The sequence below is a fragment of the Nanorana parkeri genome, unplaced genomic scaffold (genome assembly GCF_000935625.1).
Source record: "Nanorana parkeri isolate BGI_ZX_2015 unplaced genomic scaffold, ASM93562v1 scaffold315, whole genome shotgun sequence".
Classification (NCBI taxonomy): Eukaryota; Metazoa; Chordata; class Amphibia; order Anura; family Dicroglossidae; genus Nanorana; species Nanorana parkeri.
Window position 1 is genome coordinate 376589 of NW_017306583.1, and position 20865 is coordinate 397453.

The window sequence follows — 20865 nt, forward strand, 5'->3', positions numbered from 1 at the left end:
CCCCCTCCCAGTGACTGCCTAGCTAGGGAAAGCAGCTGCCATAGCAGGTTTCTGGGACTTGCCCGTTGCTGCCAATCATGGGAGTCATTGCCCTTTTTGCGAGGGCTGGGGATGATGAATTCTCTCCCCGGCTGCCAGTTGGCGGGCCAAATTTGTGGTCAGTAGTTTGAATGTTATCCTTCCTCCTCCTTTACTTGCTGTGCCAAATCTTTTGGCGGAAAAGGGGTGACATCATTGGCCTGGCATGCAGTAGAAGCTTGCCAAGTGTGGCTCAATACGGTCAAGGTAGGCTTGGCTGTTTGAGCTTAGTACAATGCCTATTTCCAAGGAAGTTGTTGGAACAAGACTGGCATGGAGCACTTTGGGCCCTGCTGTTGTAAGTTTATCTGGGTTCCTGGTGGCATTGTTTTCAAGGTGGAGCTTGCTGGCATATGCTGGTTCCTTCCCCTCTTTTTTTTCTTCCGGTCACTACATCTGTACCTTTTGGGGTTCTTTGGGGTCACCTTTGGATATATTGGCTGAGCAGGGTTATAGTTAATTATAATACATCTGCAAATGTCAGGAAACATGGTCTTTGAGTGTAAACATGCATTGCACAAACATCAGGGAGCTTATGGCTATAGGGGAAGTCATGGGTATAGGGGGAGTCTTACATTTTCAACTCGGACCTCAAGGAGAGAAAGGTTAACAAATTTGCAGACAACTCCACAGCAGTCCTATAAATCAATTGCCAAGGAGGGACTAGATCTCCTTTTTTTTTTTTTTTTTTTTTCCAACTACCTCAGAAGACTTTTAGCTTGGCAGAACGGAATCTTGTGTTTCTTTTTGCAGTTTATCTCAAGAGCCAGATCTCCTCCTGTCCTAACTAGCCTGCAAGATTTTGGGCTTTGCAGCACTGAATCTTATGTTTCTTTTTGTGGTTTACTTTAGAAACTCTCTCAGCCTGCATTCACACCCGAGCAATGTGAAATATGTGCTTTTTCAGTGCGCTTTGTTTTGCACATGTAGCGCTCACCCCCAAAGGAGCCACTGGCATAACCTGGGTCATCTCTAGTCTTTCTAGGGGATTTGATCTTCCGCTGCCCCATTATCATTTAACCGCCCTCTTCTAGTGCCCACAAAGCTGATGTCCACTCCAATAATGCAATGCTGAATAACTTTGAATAAACGCCTTCATACTGGGGAGAGAGGGTATAGTGATCCTAGCCATCCTGGGTGCAATAGACTCACCAGACCTCTTAAGCATATCAGTGTAGATCCATTTGTGGTACAGTGACCGGTAATTGGAATAACAGATGAGCAGGGATGAGCGTAGATCCTCAGCAGGAGAGACACCAGACTTGCTCCTGAGGTCCAGTAGATTCTGAGTACCTTCAGCAGCCATCCATCTCCCTGGTTCTCCTCCTCTGGCAACAGCACAAGCCTCCTCCATAATAGAAAGCCCCAAGGAAACGCATCCCACACACCAGCCTCTGGCCAACCTCAGGCCTAGCCTGGACAGGATCCAGTCCTAATCCATGGCTGCTCCATACAAGGTCTGAGCACATGGCAATTCCCTCCAGTATATGTACCCTATCCCAGCATGCACCACTGGTTGAGAGAAACCCAGTGATTGGCTGCTGCACTGTACATACACTTACAATGTCTCTCATTGGATGTCACACTCCACCCAGAGGGGTACAGGCAATGCCAGACACCTGGAATTAACCAGATAAATGCCAGGCCGAGTACAGCTCAGGCAATCACTAAATGTCTAGTAGCCACCTCACAAAAGGTGATGGAGGCTACACACGTTTTGCATATTTTTACACTCATTCATAGTCGCGCGTTTTAATGAGCAGATTGTGGCACATTGATGTGAATAGACAGATGCGTGTTTTATGTGTGTAAAAATAATAACGCAGCAAACATGCATTTCCATTGACGTTTTATGGGGCCAAGAAGTGCAGAATCTGCAAAAAAGCAGCTCTTCAAGCAACGGGGGTTTCACTACAAGCGACATGACGCTCAGATGTGAGCATGGCCATAGAAGTGAATGGGAATTTTTTTTTGGGGGGGGGGGCAGTTTTTGTTTTATTGAGCAGAAAAAGCGCTAGAAAACGCTCTGTGTGGATGAGGGCTTAGTCTGATCGCAGATTTCAAGCTTAAAGCTGGCCATGCATTAGTAGAATTTTGTATTTGGAACTTAGTATTTGGAATGTTTCTTCAATTTTCTAATTGTAAATCACTCGCCTCAATACAATTAATTCGCCGAGAAGTGAGTGAACACATACCGTCGCTCGCTTCCTGATCATCTCCCTGCAGAGAGCGGTGACTGTCGGTCACTGCTCCCCACAGGGATTACCCCCTCCCCGATCCTCCAGCGCTGACTGGAGGAACAGACGTGGAGGGGGCGGGCACAGCTGGCTCTGCCTCTACATAGGCAGAGCCCGCTGTCAATCAGCCAGCTATCGTCGGGATCCGTCCCGTCTGCGGCGCTCTCAGTATATAGCAGGCAGTAGGCCGCTGAAACACACCTGTAGTAGGCTGAGTCCGAAGTGGATCTTAGGCTGAGGAAAGGCGAAGACGTGGTCAGGAAGGCAAGGTCAGCAACAGTCTGGCAGCGAGGTACAAAGTCAGGATCCAGGAGAGTAGTCAGGAGGCAGGCTGAGGTCATGATACCATCGGGCAGCAAGATACAAAATCGGCAGACAGAAGAATGGTCAGGAAACAGGCAAGAGTCACGGTGTAAATCCAGCATATAACACAGAGGCAGGGGTCAAACTGACAATCAATTTTGTCTGTAGAGATTAAAACCTGCGTCGACTCCCTGCTGTACATTGAGCTCTGCTTGCCAAAAGCAGGGCTAAATGTGCAAAAAAAGCTACTCACGCGGCGGCCGAAACTGCATGTCCCGGGTGATGGGAATACCACACCCTTGTGTAGGATGAACCCGTGACCATCTAGGCGTACACCAGAGGGAATTGCATGGTGCTGTGGAAGTAGTTTTGGTTCAGGGTGCCACTTGCTCCGTGCAAGTCGCAGACTCTGGATCCAGCAAAAGAGCCCCGAACCATCATGCTTCCTCCCCCATGTTTGACAGTTGGTGTCCGACACCGAGGAACCATCCTTTCACCTACTCGACGGCTTACAAAAACCATGTGTGATGACCCGAAGAGCTCAAATTTTGATCCATCAGTCCATAAGACCGTCTTCCAGTCTTTAGTAGTCTATTGGCAGTGCTTCATGGCCCATATTCTGACTCTTGATTGTTGTATTAGCAAATGTATCCCTTTCTGAGACCTCCTATGCCTGGCCTGTATAATCACTGCGAACAATCCTTATCAGGTAGCTGAACTCGCCAAATACCTTTTCATCCACAAACTGGATTTACTTCAATACAACCCCACGCTCCCTCCTGCCCCTGAACGCAGGGAGTCGGCCGGCTTGCATTTCAGTGCGTTCTAGAGGTGCCGGCATCCTGTCTTCCCGCGGAGTCCCACAAAGTCCTCAATCTCTTTTTTTTTTCTGCAGCCTCTGTTCTAAATGAATGGAAAGCACAGAGGCTTCCCATTCATTCAGAAGCTATTTACTATCATCCAGTTTCTGAATGGGGAGGAGCTTCTGTACAGAGTGCTACTCCCCATTGAGAAACTCATTAATTAACAGGAAGTGATGAAAAGCACTTCCTGTTCATTCCTGGGGACACATAGTACTGTGTCCCCAGTTATTTACAAACACTGGAGTGATCAGCTGATCGCTCCAGTGTTTGTCCTGCACAGAGGATTGTTACATATCACTGATATGTACCGATACTCCGCTGCTCTGCCACGCACACCGGTGGACTCAGCCTGCAACTTCTCTGGATCCTGGAGCGGAGGACAGAGCCCATGGCCGAGCGGTGAGGAGAGAGCCGCCGGCTTTCAGATCCTGGCCGTGCGTCTCTCTCTCTCTCTCTCTCTCTTCACTGCTCCGCCATGCTGCTGGGACAGCGGCTCCCTCCTCCGCTTTGCGATCGACTGGTAGATCGCGATCGACCAAATGGGCACCCCTAGTCTAAACTATTTGCAAAGGTGTATTGCTTTCTATAATGCGCTAGCAATAGAACCATTCCTAATCAGGGTGTTGTATGCACATAAATAGTCTGACAAATTATACATGCCTTTTTGTTTGAGATTTAGCTTAAAGTGACATTAAACCCTCAGATTTTTTTACATAAACCAATACTGTAATGTGTGCCTTACTGTAATCCATGGTTGTTTCCCTGCTCTTCCTTTTAAATCCTCATGTCTTCTCATGGTTGGGGAGAACTTCCCTTTGCAGCTGAGTGCCTCTTCCTGTAGTGCTGGCTCAGGTTGTGAACCTTCACACAGACACCATGTATCCATTTCAGAGACAAGGCAATCTGCTGCAAAACAGAAGTTCTCCCCCAGCATGAGAACAGATACAGATTTAAAAGGAAGAGCAGCAAAGAGAAGGGAAACAACCATGGATTACAGTAAGGTACACATCACAGTATTGCTTTATGTTAAAAAATCTAAGGGTTTAATGTCACTTTTTAATGTTGGTTTACTTTGAATGTAACCCATTACACTGCTGATGGTTTTTATCTTTGCTTTCAGGTTGTTCAGTTGCATGTCTGTCCACAGAGTCTCATGTTCAGGAGTTGTGTCGAATTGAGCATGTTTGTTGTGCTACTCTTGGGGTGAACCGGAAAAATATCTGCAATTTTGAAGTGGAATATTTGTGTGACTATAAGAGGGTGCAGGTAAGTCTACTGCTAATCCAGACCCTTCATCTGCTTGTAGGGTTTTCCTTGTTAACAGAAATTTGTGTGTGTCTTCGTTAAAGGGACTTACAAGTGGAACTGTGGTGGTGAACACTTTAACTGTTGCCATGGGATCAGCATATAAGGCTTTATACGCTACCAGGACTTTGCAGATCCCTTTCGGACCAGCAGAGAGCACAGTGAAATTAGACCTCACAAGAGTATGCAGTGCATTGAAATTGCACCTCATTTATTGTGTATTTACTCTACAGGAGGAGGAACTGTACCTTGTGAAGTGGAAAGGCTACCCGGATTCTGAGTGTTCATGGGAACCACGTCGCCATCTCAGATGCTTCAACCTCCTTCGGCAGTTTCACCGGGATCTGGAACGAGAGCTGCTACGAAGGGCAAAGGCTGCCGGAACATCAACCAGTAAAAAAGTAGTTGGGCGCTGCCCCCGCAGACTAGATTCCAGCCTCTCACACTATGTGGTGCTTAAAGCGAAGCAAAGGCAACGGCTCCGTTTGTGGGAGCAGAAGTTGAATTCCAAACGGGCCCATCCAGGCCTTATAACAGTAGAAAATGAAGTGGATCTAGAGGGTCCACCCAGAGACTTTGTGTACATTAATGAGTACAAGGTTGGGGAAGGAGTGACCATTACCAAGTCTGCTGTAGGGTGCAAATGTCGGGACTGTTTCACAGATGAGAGAGGATGCTGTCCTGGAGGTTTCCAGCACAAATTTGCTTATAATGCAGATGGACAAGTGAAAGTGAAACCTGGCTTTCCAATTTATGAATGCAACTCCCTCTGCCGATGTGGCCCGTCTTGCCCAAATAGAGTGGTGCAGAAAGGAATCCAGTATAAATTCTGTATTTTCAGGACCTCTGATGGAAGGGGATGGGGTGTGAGGACACTGGAGAAGATCCGCAAAAACAGCTTTGTAATGGAATATGTGGGAGAGGTAAGATGGTATACACTGACACTTGATCTTTACTCTCTTGTGAGTGCTTATTCATAAGGAAGATGATTTTTTTTTTATTTTAGACCCATAGCCTCAGTTTTGTCTGTTTTTAATGCTGGCAAGGCTGCTAATCTGTATCTTAGCAGACTTAAGACTAGGGCTGCAACTAATGATAATTTTCATTATCATTATATCATCACTAATCATCTATTGGCCGATTTTTTTTTTTATTTTTTTTCGATTTAATCAGATAAAAATGTAAAAAAATAAATACTATCCTTAATTTAAAATGAAATACACAATTGCAGTGTTACAAACATATAGTTTACTGAATAAAACTCCATGCACAAGTTTTTGCAATCACACTGCACTGGAACGCACGGCGTTGTGGTACCGTGTGTTCCAGTGCGGGCAATCACACTGTGGGTGGGAGGTGTGTTTGGGGTGCCATTTGAAATGAATGGCACTGCAACGCACCTCCCGCCGCAGAATTTCTTAGTCCTTCTTTTTTTTTTTTTTACTTTGTGTATTATAAGCACATGGCACTTGAATAGCTTCAGCCAGGGAATGACAGCTGCCAGTGGCAAGATTCTGCATACGGCAGCTGAATGTAAATACAGCAGGTAGGTGGCTGGTGCAATAGCCAGCCTGCTTTTGGCCTTTTCAAATTGCAACAGCCATTACCAGACTGGGTATTGCACCCGCCCACTGCTTGCTGTACCCTTCTCCCACCATGGAAGAGAGATCTAGGGGATCCAACCAACTAATCAATAATGAGAATAGTCGAAAACTATTCTCAACGTTTATTGATTAGTTGGTCACAGCCCTACTTGAAACTGCTATAAAGAATAGCTTGGCACATGTGGCTGCCCATCTTCTAGGGACATTGTAAGTCAGTGGAAGCCGTGCTGTGTCTGCCCCAATCTGGACAATTGCTTAGAAGTGGAAGTGACTACCCACAGGTTTTTAAAAAATCTTTCCACATTTGTTTGTAGCAATTGAAACTCCGAAATGTTGTGTTTCCTGAAATTACTTTGATAGGCTAACCATTTTAAATGTAATTTGAGTTCAGTGGAGTTTAACCGCAGTGTTTTAGAATTAAGATGCTGTGCTTGGTGTTCTCTCTATACTGATATTGCTTTAATTTAATATGACCTCCTCGGAGCTTGCATCTTTACAAATTTGTCAGGAGTTGCAGATTCAGTTTTTGTTTTCAAAAGTAATTTTTTAAGATGTTTAAAACATTTGTCACAAAGCAAATACGTGTACGAGAAGCTTTAAATGAAGGCTGCTATGGTTGGTTTCTTAGTTTGCATACTATTTTTGGGGCCATAAATGTAAGGAAATAGCAGCTTCCATCTGTGGCTTTTTGAACAGGTGTTTGCCTAATGATTCATTCCACGTTAGTGGTAGTTTGGCTAAATTTGTTTTTTATAAAAATAGCTACAGAATATTTAATAAAGTTCCCCCACTCAGTTGATAATTAAACATGAATAGTTAAAGGTTGGAATAATTCCCTGTAATAGTTGTACCTCAGTGATGTTCGCCATGAGCAAACTGTTTCTCCAGGTAGAAGAGAACTTTGATTTCTCAACTTTGCTAGGCGTAATACCCACTTTAAGGTAGACATGTTTGCACTGTACCACCTCGGATGACAGCTGGTTTTCTCTTCAAATACAAACGTTCCTGAATGCGAGGTGTCACATGTAGCTTGCATGCAGCATTTTAAATCAATAACAATGTCTTCTGCAAATTCCAGTTCCATTGCAAGTCCAAGAGGTATAGGTCATTTTGATGTGATTTACAGCTGTGCACATAAATTGTCTACCGATTCCCACAACATTATGTGATCAGGGATTGAATGCAGCAGCAACACATGGTTTTGTTGCAAATGCAATGGAATTTGATGAATATTGTATCAGAGCTCCTGATCAATGAGAGTTTGTAAACTTGCACAGTAGATTACATTACCTATGTTGGTTGGACTGCAAGCAACCAACATCGGTGCGATCGGACACGTGGCAAAACTTTTGCCAGCGTTGCGTTCCACTGCAAGCACAAAAAATAGAGCAAGCCCTATTTTTTGCGTTTGCACTGGAATGGAACGCTGGCAGAGTCTTGCCACATGTCCGATCGCACTGCGGGGGGGCGTGGAATTGGTGCCATTAAATTCAATGCACCGCCACGCCCCCTCCCACCCCAGAACGCGGGGAGAAGTTTCTTGGCGATTGCGGTGCGTTCCAGCAGCTACCGCTCTGGAACGCACACGCTTTCGGTGTGAACAAGGCCTGAGATTGCAGCTTAATTGTCTCTGTCTGTGCACAATCTTTTCCAAGTCAAACAAATGTATCCATTGTGCTGCTGACACTTGTCAGTGTGTGCACCACATCTCTTCCGAGACATGAAAATTAAACAAAGGTATACTTTGAGCTGCTGGCACTGTAGCTGTTTAGGAGTTCTCCCAATGTAGCTACTAATGTCCGCAACAGAATATACAGGATCAGTCTTGTATCTCGGAAGAGATCGTGCAGACAGACCAGCTGAAGTCCCAGCAGCCCACTGGATTTTTTTTGTCCCATTCATGCAGTTTTACATTTGTTTCCAAGTAGTGCTTATTACTATCTTCCTTGTTAATTTTAATCTTGCAGCTTTTTGCTTTCTTTGCACTAATTTAAAAAGTCATCAGGAGCACTTCTAACATTTGTGACCGAGAAACATTCACCTCTTGCAATTATCAGCCTGAAATAACGCTCGATTTGCACTTCTGTTGCATGCAGTTGCAAAAAAAAAAAAAACACTGCAAAATGAATTTGACTGTGCGGCAGAAATGCACATTGTTCAGCTTTAAGAAAAATATTTGAGACGCTGCCATTGTCATACTTGCAAGTTGCATAGTAGTTCAGGGTATAAAACAGTTACTCCCTTTGCACGAATGCTGAACAGGTCTTACTGCCCTAGAACTGCCTTGTAGCTTGTGAGTAAAGGTGGCCATACATCTTACAACCATTGCACAACTTTTTTTTGTCCAGACATTCCATCCTCATTCAATTTTTGTTCAACTAGCCCATCAAGGACAGACCAATGCAGTTTGCAATTAACGTTCGTCAGCACCACTAACTGCCTGATTTTTCATTGATTGAAAGAACAGATTTTAGTGTTGTTTATTTTTTCATCCAACTAAATTTTTCTAGCGGCTTGAAAGACAAAAATCTGCCAGTTGTACAGTAATTGAGGTTGTGCACTTCCCATCAACTGGCAGATTTTCGGCTGACAATGCGATCGTAGACAAAAATCTCCTGATAATTGTAAGGTGTATGGGCACCTTAAGACTGTGGCAGCCTATATCAGAAAGGTATTTTGCTTGCTAAGCTTTCCCTTTGGGCTCGCCTTATGCCAACACCCCTGGCATTCACAAGGTAATGGATAAAACTTGCAGGACGGGTGAGGGGGATTGATATATTGCTGGAGAAGAGCTTTAAACCACTGCTAAAGCCATAGGATGCATTATTCTGGCTTGGTTAGCACCTCCTCCTGTTTTACAGAAATATATATATATATATTATATATTATGTGTGTAGTTGGGTGTTCTCTGCAGATGTTTTACCTAGTCTGTATTCCAGATAATCACTTCTGATGAGGCGGAGCGTAGAGGACAAATCTATGACCGACAGGGGGCAACTTATCTGTTTGATCTGGATTACATTGAAGATGTTTACACCGTAGATGCTGCTCACTATGGAAATATATCGCACTTTGTCAACCACAGTGTAAGTATGACCTCTGCTTTTGAGACCATTATGAGCAGCGTATAGAATTTGAAAAATGAACAGGCAGTGTCCAGCTACTGCAAATCCACAAGGCACATCTGAACAAAACTAGCTTGTGTTCTCCCTAGTGCATTTTTGGTGGGCGTTCTGCCCAGTTATTTTTGGCTACCACCCTGTGGCCCTCAGGCTCATTTGTGAGCCTGGGACCACTGTAGGGGGGGATTCAGGATGGAGAGCAACAGGAGAATGGTGAACTCGCTTGACAAACCTTCCCTATGATAATTAACCCTGCAAATGTACATCTCTAAGTGTTAAAAAAAAGAATTCAAAGACTACACATACATATGTAAACGCCAATATATGTATATTATATATTATGTGTGTAGTTGGGTGTTCTCTGCAGATGTTTTACCTAGTCTGTATTCCAGATAATCACTTCTGATGAGGCGGAGCGTAGAGGACAAATCTATGACCGACAGGGGGCAACTTATCTGTTTGATCTGGATTACATTGAAGATGTTTACACCGTAGATGCTGCTCACTATGGAAATATATCGCACTTTGTCAACCACAGTGTAAGTATGACCTCTGCTTTTGAGACCATTATGAGCAGCGTATAGAATTTGAAAAATGAACAGGCAGTGTCCAGCTACTGCAAATCCACAAGGCACATCTGAACAAAACTAGCTTGTGTTCTCCCTAGTGCATTTTTGGTGGGCGTTCTGCCCAGTTATTTTTGGCTACCACCCTGTGGCCCTCAGGCTCATTTGTGAGCCTGGGACCACTGTAGGGGGGGATTCAGGATGGAGAGCAACAGGAGAATGGTGAACTCGCTTGACAAACCTTCCCTATGATAATTAACCCTGCAAATGTACATCTCTAAGTGTTAAAAAAAAGAATTCAAAGACTACACATACATATGTAAACGCCATTTGCGTGACAAGTATTTGGTATTCCCATAGAATCTTTAGTTCATCATTTAGGTTGAACTCGTGTATTGTAATGCGCTATAAGAGCCCATTCACACCAGGGCGGTTGCGGATATCTCGCAAGGTTTTGGGCGGTTTTAATTGCGTTTCAGCGCTGAAAAGCAATTAAAACCGCACTGATCAGCCTGGTTCCATTTAAACCTGTATGGAAACTGCACTGATCAGTGTGGCAAAAATAGTGCAGGGAGCAGTTTGGGTGGGGGGCAGTTCGGATCGCGCGGTCGCATGAACGGTCCCGATAGCAATGTATGCGATCGTTCATGGCGGCAGATCTGTGCTGCCGAACCGCCCCGATGTGAACGGGGTCTTAAGGTTGTGTCTCCGAATTAAAATTATGGCCATTTTTATTTATTTACTTTTTGATTGGATTGCAGTTACCATGGTGCTGACACCAGCCATATGAAGACTTGAAAGTTCAGTTAAAGGAGAACTATGAGGTGAGTGCTTTTCACGCGCCTCATAGTTCTAGCCGACCTTTAACAATGAGACTGTCACAGGTCGGCTCAGTAGATCGGGAAGTGAGCGAACACATACCGGCGTTCGCTCACTTCTCGATCCTGTCACAGCTCTCTGCCGTGACAGGGGAGGGACTGGATTCCCCGATCCTCCAGCGCTGACTGGCGGAACGGACGGGGGAGGGGGCGGGTACAGCTAGCTCTGCCTCTACATAGGCAGAGCTAGCTGTCACTCACGCAGCTGGGCGGATCCAGACACAATTGTCAGGATCCGCTTCCACTGCGGCGTCTCAGTATACCGCGAGCTACAGCTGAGTATACTGAGCTTAGGGTGACGGGAGAACGCTAGTTTGTGTCCTCCTGTTACCCTAAGGAGAACTATGGGGAAAAGCCCTAACCCCATAGTTCTCCTTTTTTAAGAGCTGAAATAAGCACAGTGACGGGTTTGGTTTTTTAAAAAAATTAACTTTTTTTTCTTAAATAAAATGTTTATCTTTTTATTTTTACTTTTTTTTAACTTGGCCCCTGTGTGATGGCAATAAAGTTAACAAGCTAACAGGTTCTCTTTATGGAAGTGGGGAAGCCGACTGGGAAGAGTGACAACCTTACATGCCCACAAGTGATATGGGCGGCTGTACAGCCGCCCCCAGAATACTTGTACAAAGCAGCTTCCATGCTCTACATTTAGCCGTTTGCCCGAAGCAGGGCTAAATGTAGGGGGGGGGGGGGAAAAAAAAAAAAAGGCCATATGAATTCCACTCCTCCAGCAGCAATAATGGACACTGATGTTTAGTGGGTATGCTGTAATGCATGTAATTGGTATGCTGTTCAGTTAGTGATTACCACTGTTACTTGCTACATCTATGCATAGCGGTAATCACAAAGCTTCCCAAAGCAGATGGACAACTGGTTTGTACTGCTGGAGAGATCAAGTGGAAGAGACTTTTGCATTTTATTGTATTTTTTTTGTAATATTAATGTTATCCCTTTAAATTTGTGGGGCGTACAGGGGGATAGTGCCAGCAGATGTGGGCCTAATAGTGTACCAGAGCTGTAATATGTTTGATAACTGTGTATGCAGTGAGTATTTGATTTCTGTACACTTTTCTCTCCAGTGCAAGCCTAACCTCCAAGTATACAACGTGTTTATTGATAATCAGGATGAGAGGTTGCCTCGCATTGCGTTTTTTGCTACGCGTACTATCCGTACTGGAGAAGAGCTCACGTTTGACTACAGAATGCAGGGTAAATCACTTTTATTTTCATAATGTAATGGGACATCCTATGTAGCTCTTCAGTGAATTGAATCCGCTACTAAGCTGGGCAATGGAAACTGAACATTGTAGTAAAGAGGTTGCCTTCAGTAAAAGTGATCAATAAATCCGGGGGTGTAGGCAGCTGAAGTTGGATGCAGCTCTCAATGTCCCCAAAAAATGGGCTTGGGTCCTACCCCATGAGCCTTTCTATGAGATTATTGCGATAGCCTCAGTGACCATTAGGAAGTCTCTAAAAAGATGAGAGGGCCAAAGTTGAGTTTTGCATCTATTATTTTTTTTAAGTTTCGTTTTTCTTTTGATCTTCTGTTTTTAACATATGGTTTCCACTGAAAATGACTTCTATGTAATGTACTTTTATCACATGCTGAGCTTGAATTGCCTGGGTTTGTGCTAACAACTTTTATGGACATATTGTCTGAAGGAGCAGCAGAATTAGTCCTCATACATGCGGGCGCCTGAAGCCATACAACATAAAAAAAAAGCATCTTTCTCCACCCCATAGCCACAGCTGGTGGGACTGTATGTGGGTATGTGCCACTAATTGCATGAACATGTACAAGGGTCTCCAAACCCAAATGCAGACTGCATTCAGGGATGACCGTCTCTGCGCATGTTTATGCACAGGCATATATCTATGTATTGCCACATAAAGCCATTAATTTCTATGGGTCGGCTGTACGCTGCAGCTGTGGCTCGTGGGCAGGGAAATGCACCCCGATTTTTTTTATTTTTAAAAAATTACCTTTATGGCCTCATGTACCTGTGTGCATGAGGCCTAAAGTTAAAGCCTGCTATATTGGTTGAAGCTGATGTTTAATATAACCCAACCTTAAACAATCCACCTTGATCCTCACGGATGGCCCTCATTTTACAGGTTGTAGTGAAAACTGATTGCATTGTCTTTGTAAAATATTGTATGACCAATCTAACAGCATCCCACATACGCTCTCGGGATAAGTGTAGAGGTATGTTATGGGGTTTTGTTTTTTCTCTTGCAGTCGACCCAGTTGATGTTGAAAGCACGAAAATGGACACCAACTTTGGTTTGGCCGGCCTAACTGGATCTCCAAAAAAACGCACACGGGTGGAATGCAAATGTGGGGTAAACAGCTGTCGTAAATACCTCTTTTAAATGCGGATTACTACTGTCTGGACGGGCAACTCAGGACTGTTTTTGCCCTCAGTACTTGAAAGATCGGTTACCTGGAAAAAGCTGTTTACACCCCCTTGAGGGCTTTTCTTCTTCCATCCTGGCTTTGAGAAATTGGTGCTAAAGAATATAAAAATTTTTTTAATGTGAAAAAGATCTTTCATGCCCCTATGGCAGGCTTGTCGAATTACCTGACAGTGCATCTGCAGCGATAATACAGCCTGGAATTTTCTTTTTCTTATTTTACTTGAATATTTGCCACCCTGGCCTTTTTTTTTAATTTTTTTAAATTACGTCTCTGGGATACGATTACACATATTAGCCTCTGCTGTCCTGGGACAGATTTCAGTGTTCTTCTTTAATGAACAATCAAATGAATTTTTATAGATTACTGTTGTATGAAATATTACCTATTCGCTGTTTTATCTTTTTTAACCTTTTTTTTTTAAGTCTGACCCTTTTTAATGTAAATACAATAACATGTAATCTGAACTACCATGAGCAGTATTATTTGATATGGCTGAAAGGTCTTGATACTTTTTGCTTTTAGGCAACATTCTAACAATGCGTGACCTATTTTACAGCCCTACAACTTGTTTTACTATTGGCTTATAGACTGTTAGTATCTGAAATCTTGCGTAGAGTATGGCCTAAGGCAGAGGTAGGCATGCTTGGTTCTCCAGCTGTGCTGCCTCTGGGAGTCCTGAAGGTGGCTTGCAATGTCTTATGGGATTTGTAGTTTCAGCACAGCTGGAGAGCCAAGGTTGCCTACCCCTGGCCTAAGGGCAGTAACGTGCACAAAAAAACCTCAGATGTCCAAAAGCAATCCCAGGCAAGAGGATGGGGAAACAACTTGCACTTTAACAGTCAACCAGGTAGTATTAGGCCTGGCAGGTCGTAAGGCTGCTACAGCCACTCAATAAAACTTGGTAACCCAGGACCAGATGGAAGCTCTGCACACTTTTTGACATGAATCTCAACTGAGACTTGCTTTGTTTGCTTTGCTTTCTTTGTGTTTAACTACCTAGTTGCGGGTCATATTCACCTACTGGTTTACAATTTCCACCAATTAATGGAGAGACTGTAACATTTTAATATATAAAGAACTGTGGTGGGGGGCCTAGTCACTGTGAACTGTGGTGGGGGGGCCACCTAAACCCTTCCTGCTTTCAACAGCTGGCTTGTGAGTATTCAAGGTCTGGCCTTGTACCCTGGGCCATATTCTTCCTGCCTTGTGACCTTTGTCAAATCACAGACACAAGTACTAGTCTCAGGTGCCTACAATACAAGGTCCACTAATGGTTCCAATGCTGCCTGCAGTGCACCACCTAAAGGGACTGACACTGATTGCCTGGAATTTTGCCGAGGTGTTTATGGGCCAAATTGCAACTTTTGATTCTTTTGAACTTTTTGACTGACTTCAGAGGCTATAATCGTGCTCCCACGCCTTCCCCTGCATAATCCTTATCTAATATACCTGCTGAATTAGAAACCTCTGAGGCTTCAGCCAATCGAGACACATACAAGGGAAATATATCAAAACTGGAGCAGTTGCCCATCATAACCAATCAGCTTCTCTTTTCAGCTTGTTCAGTTAAGCTTTAAAAATAAAAGAGAAGCTGATTGGAGCAGTTGGCCATGGTAACCTATTGGCGTCTCTTATTTTTAAAGCTTAACTGAACAAGCTGAAAAGAGAAGCTGTTTGTTTATGATGGGCAACTGCTCCAGATTCTGTGTGCTCTAGTTTTGATCAATTCCCTCCCAGAATCTCCTAACCATTTGCTGACCGCGGTGTTTAGACCCTCTTCCTGGCCAGGCCATTTTTCAGTATTCAGAGCTGCAGCACTTTGACATTTATTCCTTCATGCAACGCTGTAGTGAAATACATTTTGTACCATTTGTGGGGGACAGATAGAGCTTTATTTTAGTGGCATTTAAATCACCACTGCAGTTTCTTATTTAGTATATAACGGAAAAATTACAGAATATTTTGAAAAGAAAGTTTCTCCCTATGTTATATTATGAAACATTTTTTTATTACCCACATTTTTGACCCAACGTGATGGGGTCACGTTGGGTAAATAGACACCAAACATGTTGAGTCCTAAAATTGTACGTGCAATAAACGACCACACCCAAAATTGGCCATAGGCGACGCTAAAAGCTTTTGCTGCTCATCAGTTCAGTGTTTAACAGTGATTGGCCCTAGAATTATTGCTTATGCTCCGACATTCACAGTTGTAACATGTGTGGCGCAATCGTCATCGTTGCACATAGGTGCACCCAACGTGTTTGTGTATGTGGGGGTTTTTCCCCCTCCACTTTATTGCTATCACATAGGGGGCTAACAAAGCCCCCTATGTGATAACCAATTTACAGTGACATGTCCTCTTCATGGAGACATCAGGGGTCTTTAAGACCCCTAATGTCACCTAAGGACCCCCAAAGAAGCTGATGAAGCGGAAATCTGCTTTTCTGGCTTCTGTAGCCGGAGAGTGACAGCTGAATGTGGAAGAGGAGATCAGTTTTCCTGCTCATGTGTGTGCTAGGCAGCACACACGAGTGGGGGCTGGAAAGGATGTTTTCAAAATTCAGTTCCCCAAGCTCTTAGATAAGTCTTTGTGCGCATGAAGGGGCACCTGTTAGCTGTCCCAGATTTTGGTCAGTCAGCTTTTTGGATGCTTGGGTGAGGAAGTTGGTTTCCAGGGCCTATGAGCTAGAATTTCACTCTTGGCCCCTCCAACCTACCCCTCAGGCGGCCTGCTTTTGGACATCAACAGTTTTGAACTCCTGTGCTCCTCTGAACAAAGAAAATGGGAGATTTATACTTTCTGTAAAATCTGTTTCTTTGAGTTCATTGGGGACACAGGTTCCACCCCTCTGTGTCCATGATCATGCTCTTGGTACTGCTTTCCCCCCAAACTGAGGCATGCTTGAAGTAGCTAGCGCTGACTGCTCTGTCTCTCCGATCCGGTGTCTGCAGGCGGGTGCACGCGTCCATAGACTTACCTTGCACCTATATGTGAAGTTTTGTAGAGGCATGGCCGGTAGGTATGACTCCTTTAAACACCCAGTCTTATAAAGTGCAAACAACAACTTGTTGATAACAAGCGCTTTTAAGATCTGCTTGTGTGAATATGTGTTGGGGCAAAAATACAGTTGGAACATGGCAGAGCAAAAACCAGAGACATACAACTATGCATCCTGATCTATCTGATCTCTGCAGGCATTGTACCCTCAACATCGTTGCAGACCTGATTTGGTAGGAGCTACTTTCATTTATTTTCCAGCACTTCATCTAGGAACACTGGAGGCCTGATTGCAAATGAAAGGGAATAAGAGTTGGCAGTATAGTATTATCATCTTCCTTACAGACATTAGCGGGGATTAAAGAGTTTATTCATAAGACATATACAGGAAATATAAATAGGAGTAGGTGATATGAATGAGTGGGGTGGCTGGGTATGGGGGTGAGCACAGTTCAGACAGCAAGACGGAAGACTTTACTTCTGTTCCCGTCTCCAGATAATCACCATCCCCTTTGCATCGCTGGAGGCCAGCAGACTCTCATCGCAGTTGAAACTGATCCCCAGGACGGCTGCACTATGTCCTTGTAGTTTATTTACAATGGCCTTGGTGGCCCGTTCCACATCAAAGAAATACACACACATATCTTCACTGCCGGTTACTGTAGAAAAGAACACACAAGGCTTAGTAGGTCAATAGCCCTCACACTCCATGCTCAAACCAAGGTGGTAAAACCAGGTGTGGCCCTGTAAGAAACAGGCTTTGGCTATACTGCTCCTCTTTTTCACAAGTGTTATAAAAAAAACACAAGTTTCCTCTACATCATTCGGCCTTATAAAACCTTGCCTTACCAGACCCATGTTAAGTGTATAGGGAGTCCGATGTAATAGGACATGTCCATTTACATCAGATTAACCCCAATCTGTCACTATCGGGGCCGGTAAAACTGTGGTTATCTGGTTTTCTGAGCCTCGGTGGAGTCGGAGGTAATCCGATCCAAACGGACACATGTCCATTAAGATCCTGCTGCCCAAAAGCTAACATTGGGCTTCTGATCTGAGCCACCTTAAAAACGGACAGACTGTCTCAAAGGGGCCTTGCTTGACCACCTTCAGGACTGTGGCTACATGCATTGGTGTTCAGTTTTTGGATTTATTTTTTTAACAATGCAGCAAGATTGAGGTCTCAACAGTGTCGCTAAAGCAGAACTATGGGGTAAGTGGTTTTTCCCCATAGTTCGAAGGGTAACTGGAGGACATATACTAGTGTCCTCCCGTGACCCACAGCTCGCGGTATGCTGAGACCGCCGCAGCCAGGACGGATCCCGACATTACTGTTGAGATCCACCCAGCTGCGTGAGTGACAGCGGGCTATGCCTATCTAGAGGCAGAGCCAGCTGAACCCGCCCTTGAGGGGAGGAAATCCCTGCAGGGAGATTGAGAAGTGAGCGAGCGACACTGTGTTCACTCACTTCCTGATCTATTGAGCTGATGTGTGACAGTTTAATTGTCACATGTCAGCTCGAACTATGAGGTTGAGTGACAATCACTCACCTCATAATTCTGCTTTAAGGCAGTCTGACTTGGCTTGCTAGACCCTAAACTACTGTTTGCATCCTAAATTAAAGTTGGGGGAAAACATATCTGGGGCACTATATAGTCTACAAGATTTTTTAAAAACTGGACTTTGTTTTTTGTGTTGGATAGGTGACAACTCGGCTAGCAGCAGTGTCAGAAGCCAGACTAATGCAGAGAAATTGTAGAGACATCTCAGAGATTTGGCCTAAAATGTACTTACCAACACAGGCTCCCTGCCGGAAGGACATTAGGGGGCAGAAAATACTCCTGATGGCGTTGCTGGTTTGTTGTATTGGGAAAGTACGTTTTAATTGTAGTGTTCCCTCATTATCCACAACCCTAGAAAAGATATTAAAGCAAAATTAGCGATCTTTACTCCAATTTTTTTTTGTAAAAACCATATACCTAGTATTTTGTCATGTGTGTTGGGAAGCAGAAGAAGAAAAAATAATTGCACACAAGCTGTATGGTTCAGCTCTGACCCTTCTAAAGCAATTACTAGCAATTGGCCAGATTTTAGTTTTTGGCTGAGGCATATCTTGATAATTTAAGGTTTTCTTATTGATGAGCCCTCAGAGAAAAGGAACACTTGCCTGGTTAAAAGTATCCTGTTACTATGGAAACAGGCGTTACCACTGCTTTAAGTGTAAGTTCTGATAATGAGAGTGCTGCGCACAGGCGCCCTAAAACATAATGGCTGTACAGCAGGTATTCACCGGTACTTTCCTCAACTCATGCACGGCCACATGCAGACAGGCTTCCCAGGTAGGGAAAAGCCCTCAATATTTTTTTATATACTGCCCCCATACACCTGTGTGCATGAGACTTTAGCCTGCTTACCTGAGTGCAGAGCAAAGCATCTAAATTGGCCATGTTCCTATTCAGGTAGTTTGCAGAAGAGCCAGGTGCACAGAGGAGACTGTTACTCCTCAGGGTCATGAATGCTATTAATAGTGGTTGGAGGGATGCTCTGGCTGCATTGAGCATATCCCAATGCAGGTGCAAGGCCATCATTGTGAGGATGCAAGGGTTAAAGCTGCATGGGTTTTATAACTGCTCTTAAGGAAGTGACTTTGCACATTTATCCGGAACCTCCACTTTGAATTTTAAATATCCTTTAGGATTCATGGCTAGTTTACAGTATTCCATAATCAAACGATGAGAACATTTTGGCATACTCACCTGTACAGCAGCAGTTTGTTGATACAAGCATTTACTAACAAAGAAGGGTCCCGCGCCTCACGGCTGATCCAGGAGCGGGCAGAGATGCCGGTTATGGCACTGCCTTCCGAAACTACCAGACGTTTGGCTTTGGTCAGTTTGCCTGCAAGAAATGATTATTAAGCAATGTTTACAAAGGCTTTCGTCATAGTAAGCCCAACTGCAGTCCCGTCCTTCCTAGTTAGGATCCTGTGGAGGAAATGCATAGTCTGCCATGACTGACCTGATGCTAGCTTCCTGGCTGTCATACTAATCTGCCTTCAGTACTTTTTGAAACCCCAATCTGCAAGTGTGTTGCTAAGTCACTGACTCACTACTGATATTAATGGTTAGGAAATTGTCATTTTCAGATTTCTTCCATTACCCATTCCTTTAATAAACACGTTCTGTAAAAGTGGAACACATGTGGTGTGATTCACAGCAGCACAAAGGACACGCTGTGCACTGCATCAGAACAAAACAAATGCAAGAACTTTTGTTTCTTTTAGTGTGCCCATTCTAAGAAAACAGGCTGCCTTAATCCAGAACATATAATGCATGTGTGGCAACAGACCACAAAAGGTCTAAAGGGGGGCTCAGTTTTTCCTCTTTTAGAATACAGCCATTTGTCTGCTATGGATGATCTCTTGTAGCTCCTGCTCACCTGTAGCCATGTCAAAAAGGAATGAGTATATACTCCCACGATCGTCACCGGTCCAAAGGATACGGCCTGCAGAGTCAAAGGACAAGGAGAGGACTCTGCCTGTCAGCTTACTGGTGCCCCCTTTCACTTTTTTACCTGTGGATATGTTCATAACATGGACGTTATGTTTCCCATTACCTACCTGAAAGAGAGGAGGGTAAAGGGGGAATAACAGTGTTATGTTTTTTTTTATATATATATATAGAGATCGCTGTATGAAACTACTTTTTATAAGGGAATTATCCCATGTTTTTTCCACAAATGAGTAGAAATAAAATGAAAACATGTTCGAAATTTTGGGCGCAGTCTCCCTTGAACTTGTGTGAACATTGCAATGACAACGGTTGACCAGAGATCGACTATTCTAGCCATGTAACAGTGAAGTCTCTTTCACACAAACTCCTCCATTCCATCTCTGCAAGTGATTTATGGACTAATTCCCGAAGTCCGATCAGAACAGAAACTCGTGTTACCTATGTGGCACCAGATTCTGTTTTCATTCCGTTCCTTTTTTCTCCATCTTGTGATGTAATTGCTATGGGTGGTCAGATAACCCCTTAGTGACACAACTTCAGAAAAGGTTTTCATTCACGGGGACCGGAGCAATTATACCATTTAAGCTATGTGTTTAACCATAATTTCCATCTTCCTCATTCATTCCACCTACACATCATATACTGTTTTTTAAAGAACAAAATGGGTTTTAATTTGATGTGACATATGCATATAGAAATTCTTGAAAGAAAAAACACTTCTCACAGTTTTGGCAATAATAATGTGTACATAGTGTAGCTAACGGCAAGTAATTCATAATAAATTATTTTATTTGTCCTGATTTATAGGGTATATCATATGTCTGGGATTTGTTTATTTTGGGATTTATAGGTCACAAAATACAAGCAGTTAAATATAATTTTACAACATGGTATGTTTGTCTCCTATCTTGAATAGCCTCCTCGGCACTATATTTTCTTATTAAACTTTTTTTATATATATATATATATATATTGT

General features: G+C 43.7%; 2 protein-coding genes across 2 annotated transcripts in view; one reads left to right on the plus strand and one right to left on the minus strand.

The window, feature by feature from the left end:
- Window positions 1–13457, plus strand: part of SUV39H1 (suppressor of variegation 3-9 homolog 1) — a 17822-nt gene extending 4365 nt beyond the window's left edge. Inside the window, exons 2-6 of the mRNA XM_018558007.1 lie at window positions 4602–4747; window positions 5020–5709; window positions 9330–9476; window positions 12036–12165; window positions 13196–13457. Coding sequence (XP_018413509.1) covers window positions 4602–4747; window positions 5020–5709; window positions 9330–9476; window positions 12036–12165; window positions 13196–13329 — 1247 coding nt within the window. The 3' untranslated portion in view covers window positions 13330–13457. The remainder of the gene's footprint in view (window positions 1–4601; window positions 4748–5019; window positions 5710–9329; window positions 9477–12035; window positions 12166–13195) is intronic.
- A 3272-nt stretch (window positions 13458–16729) lies between these two features.
- WDR13 (WD repeat domain 13) overlaps window positions 16730–20865 on the minus strand; it is a 16850-nt gene continuing 12714 nt past the window's right edge. The window contains exons 7-10 of the mRNA XM_018557993.1: window positions 19816–19996; window positions 19134–19275; window positions 18172–18290; window positions 16730–17035 (exon numbers count right to left, since the gene is read on the minus strand). Of these exons, the coding sequence (XP_018413495.1) occupies window positions 16851–17035; window positions 18172–18290; window positions 19134–19275; window positions 19816–19996 (627 nt within the window). The 3' untranslated portion in view covers window positions 16730–16850. The remainder of the gene's footprint in view (window positions 17036–18171; window positions 18291–19133; window positions 19276–19815; window positions 19997–20865) is intronic.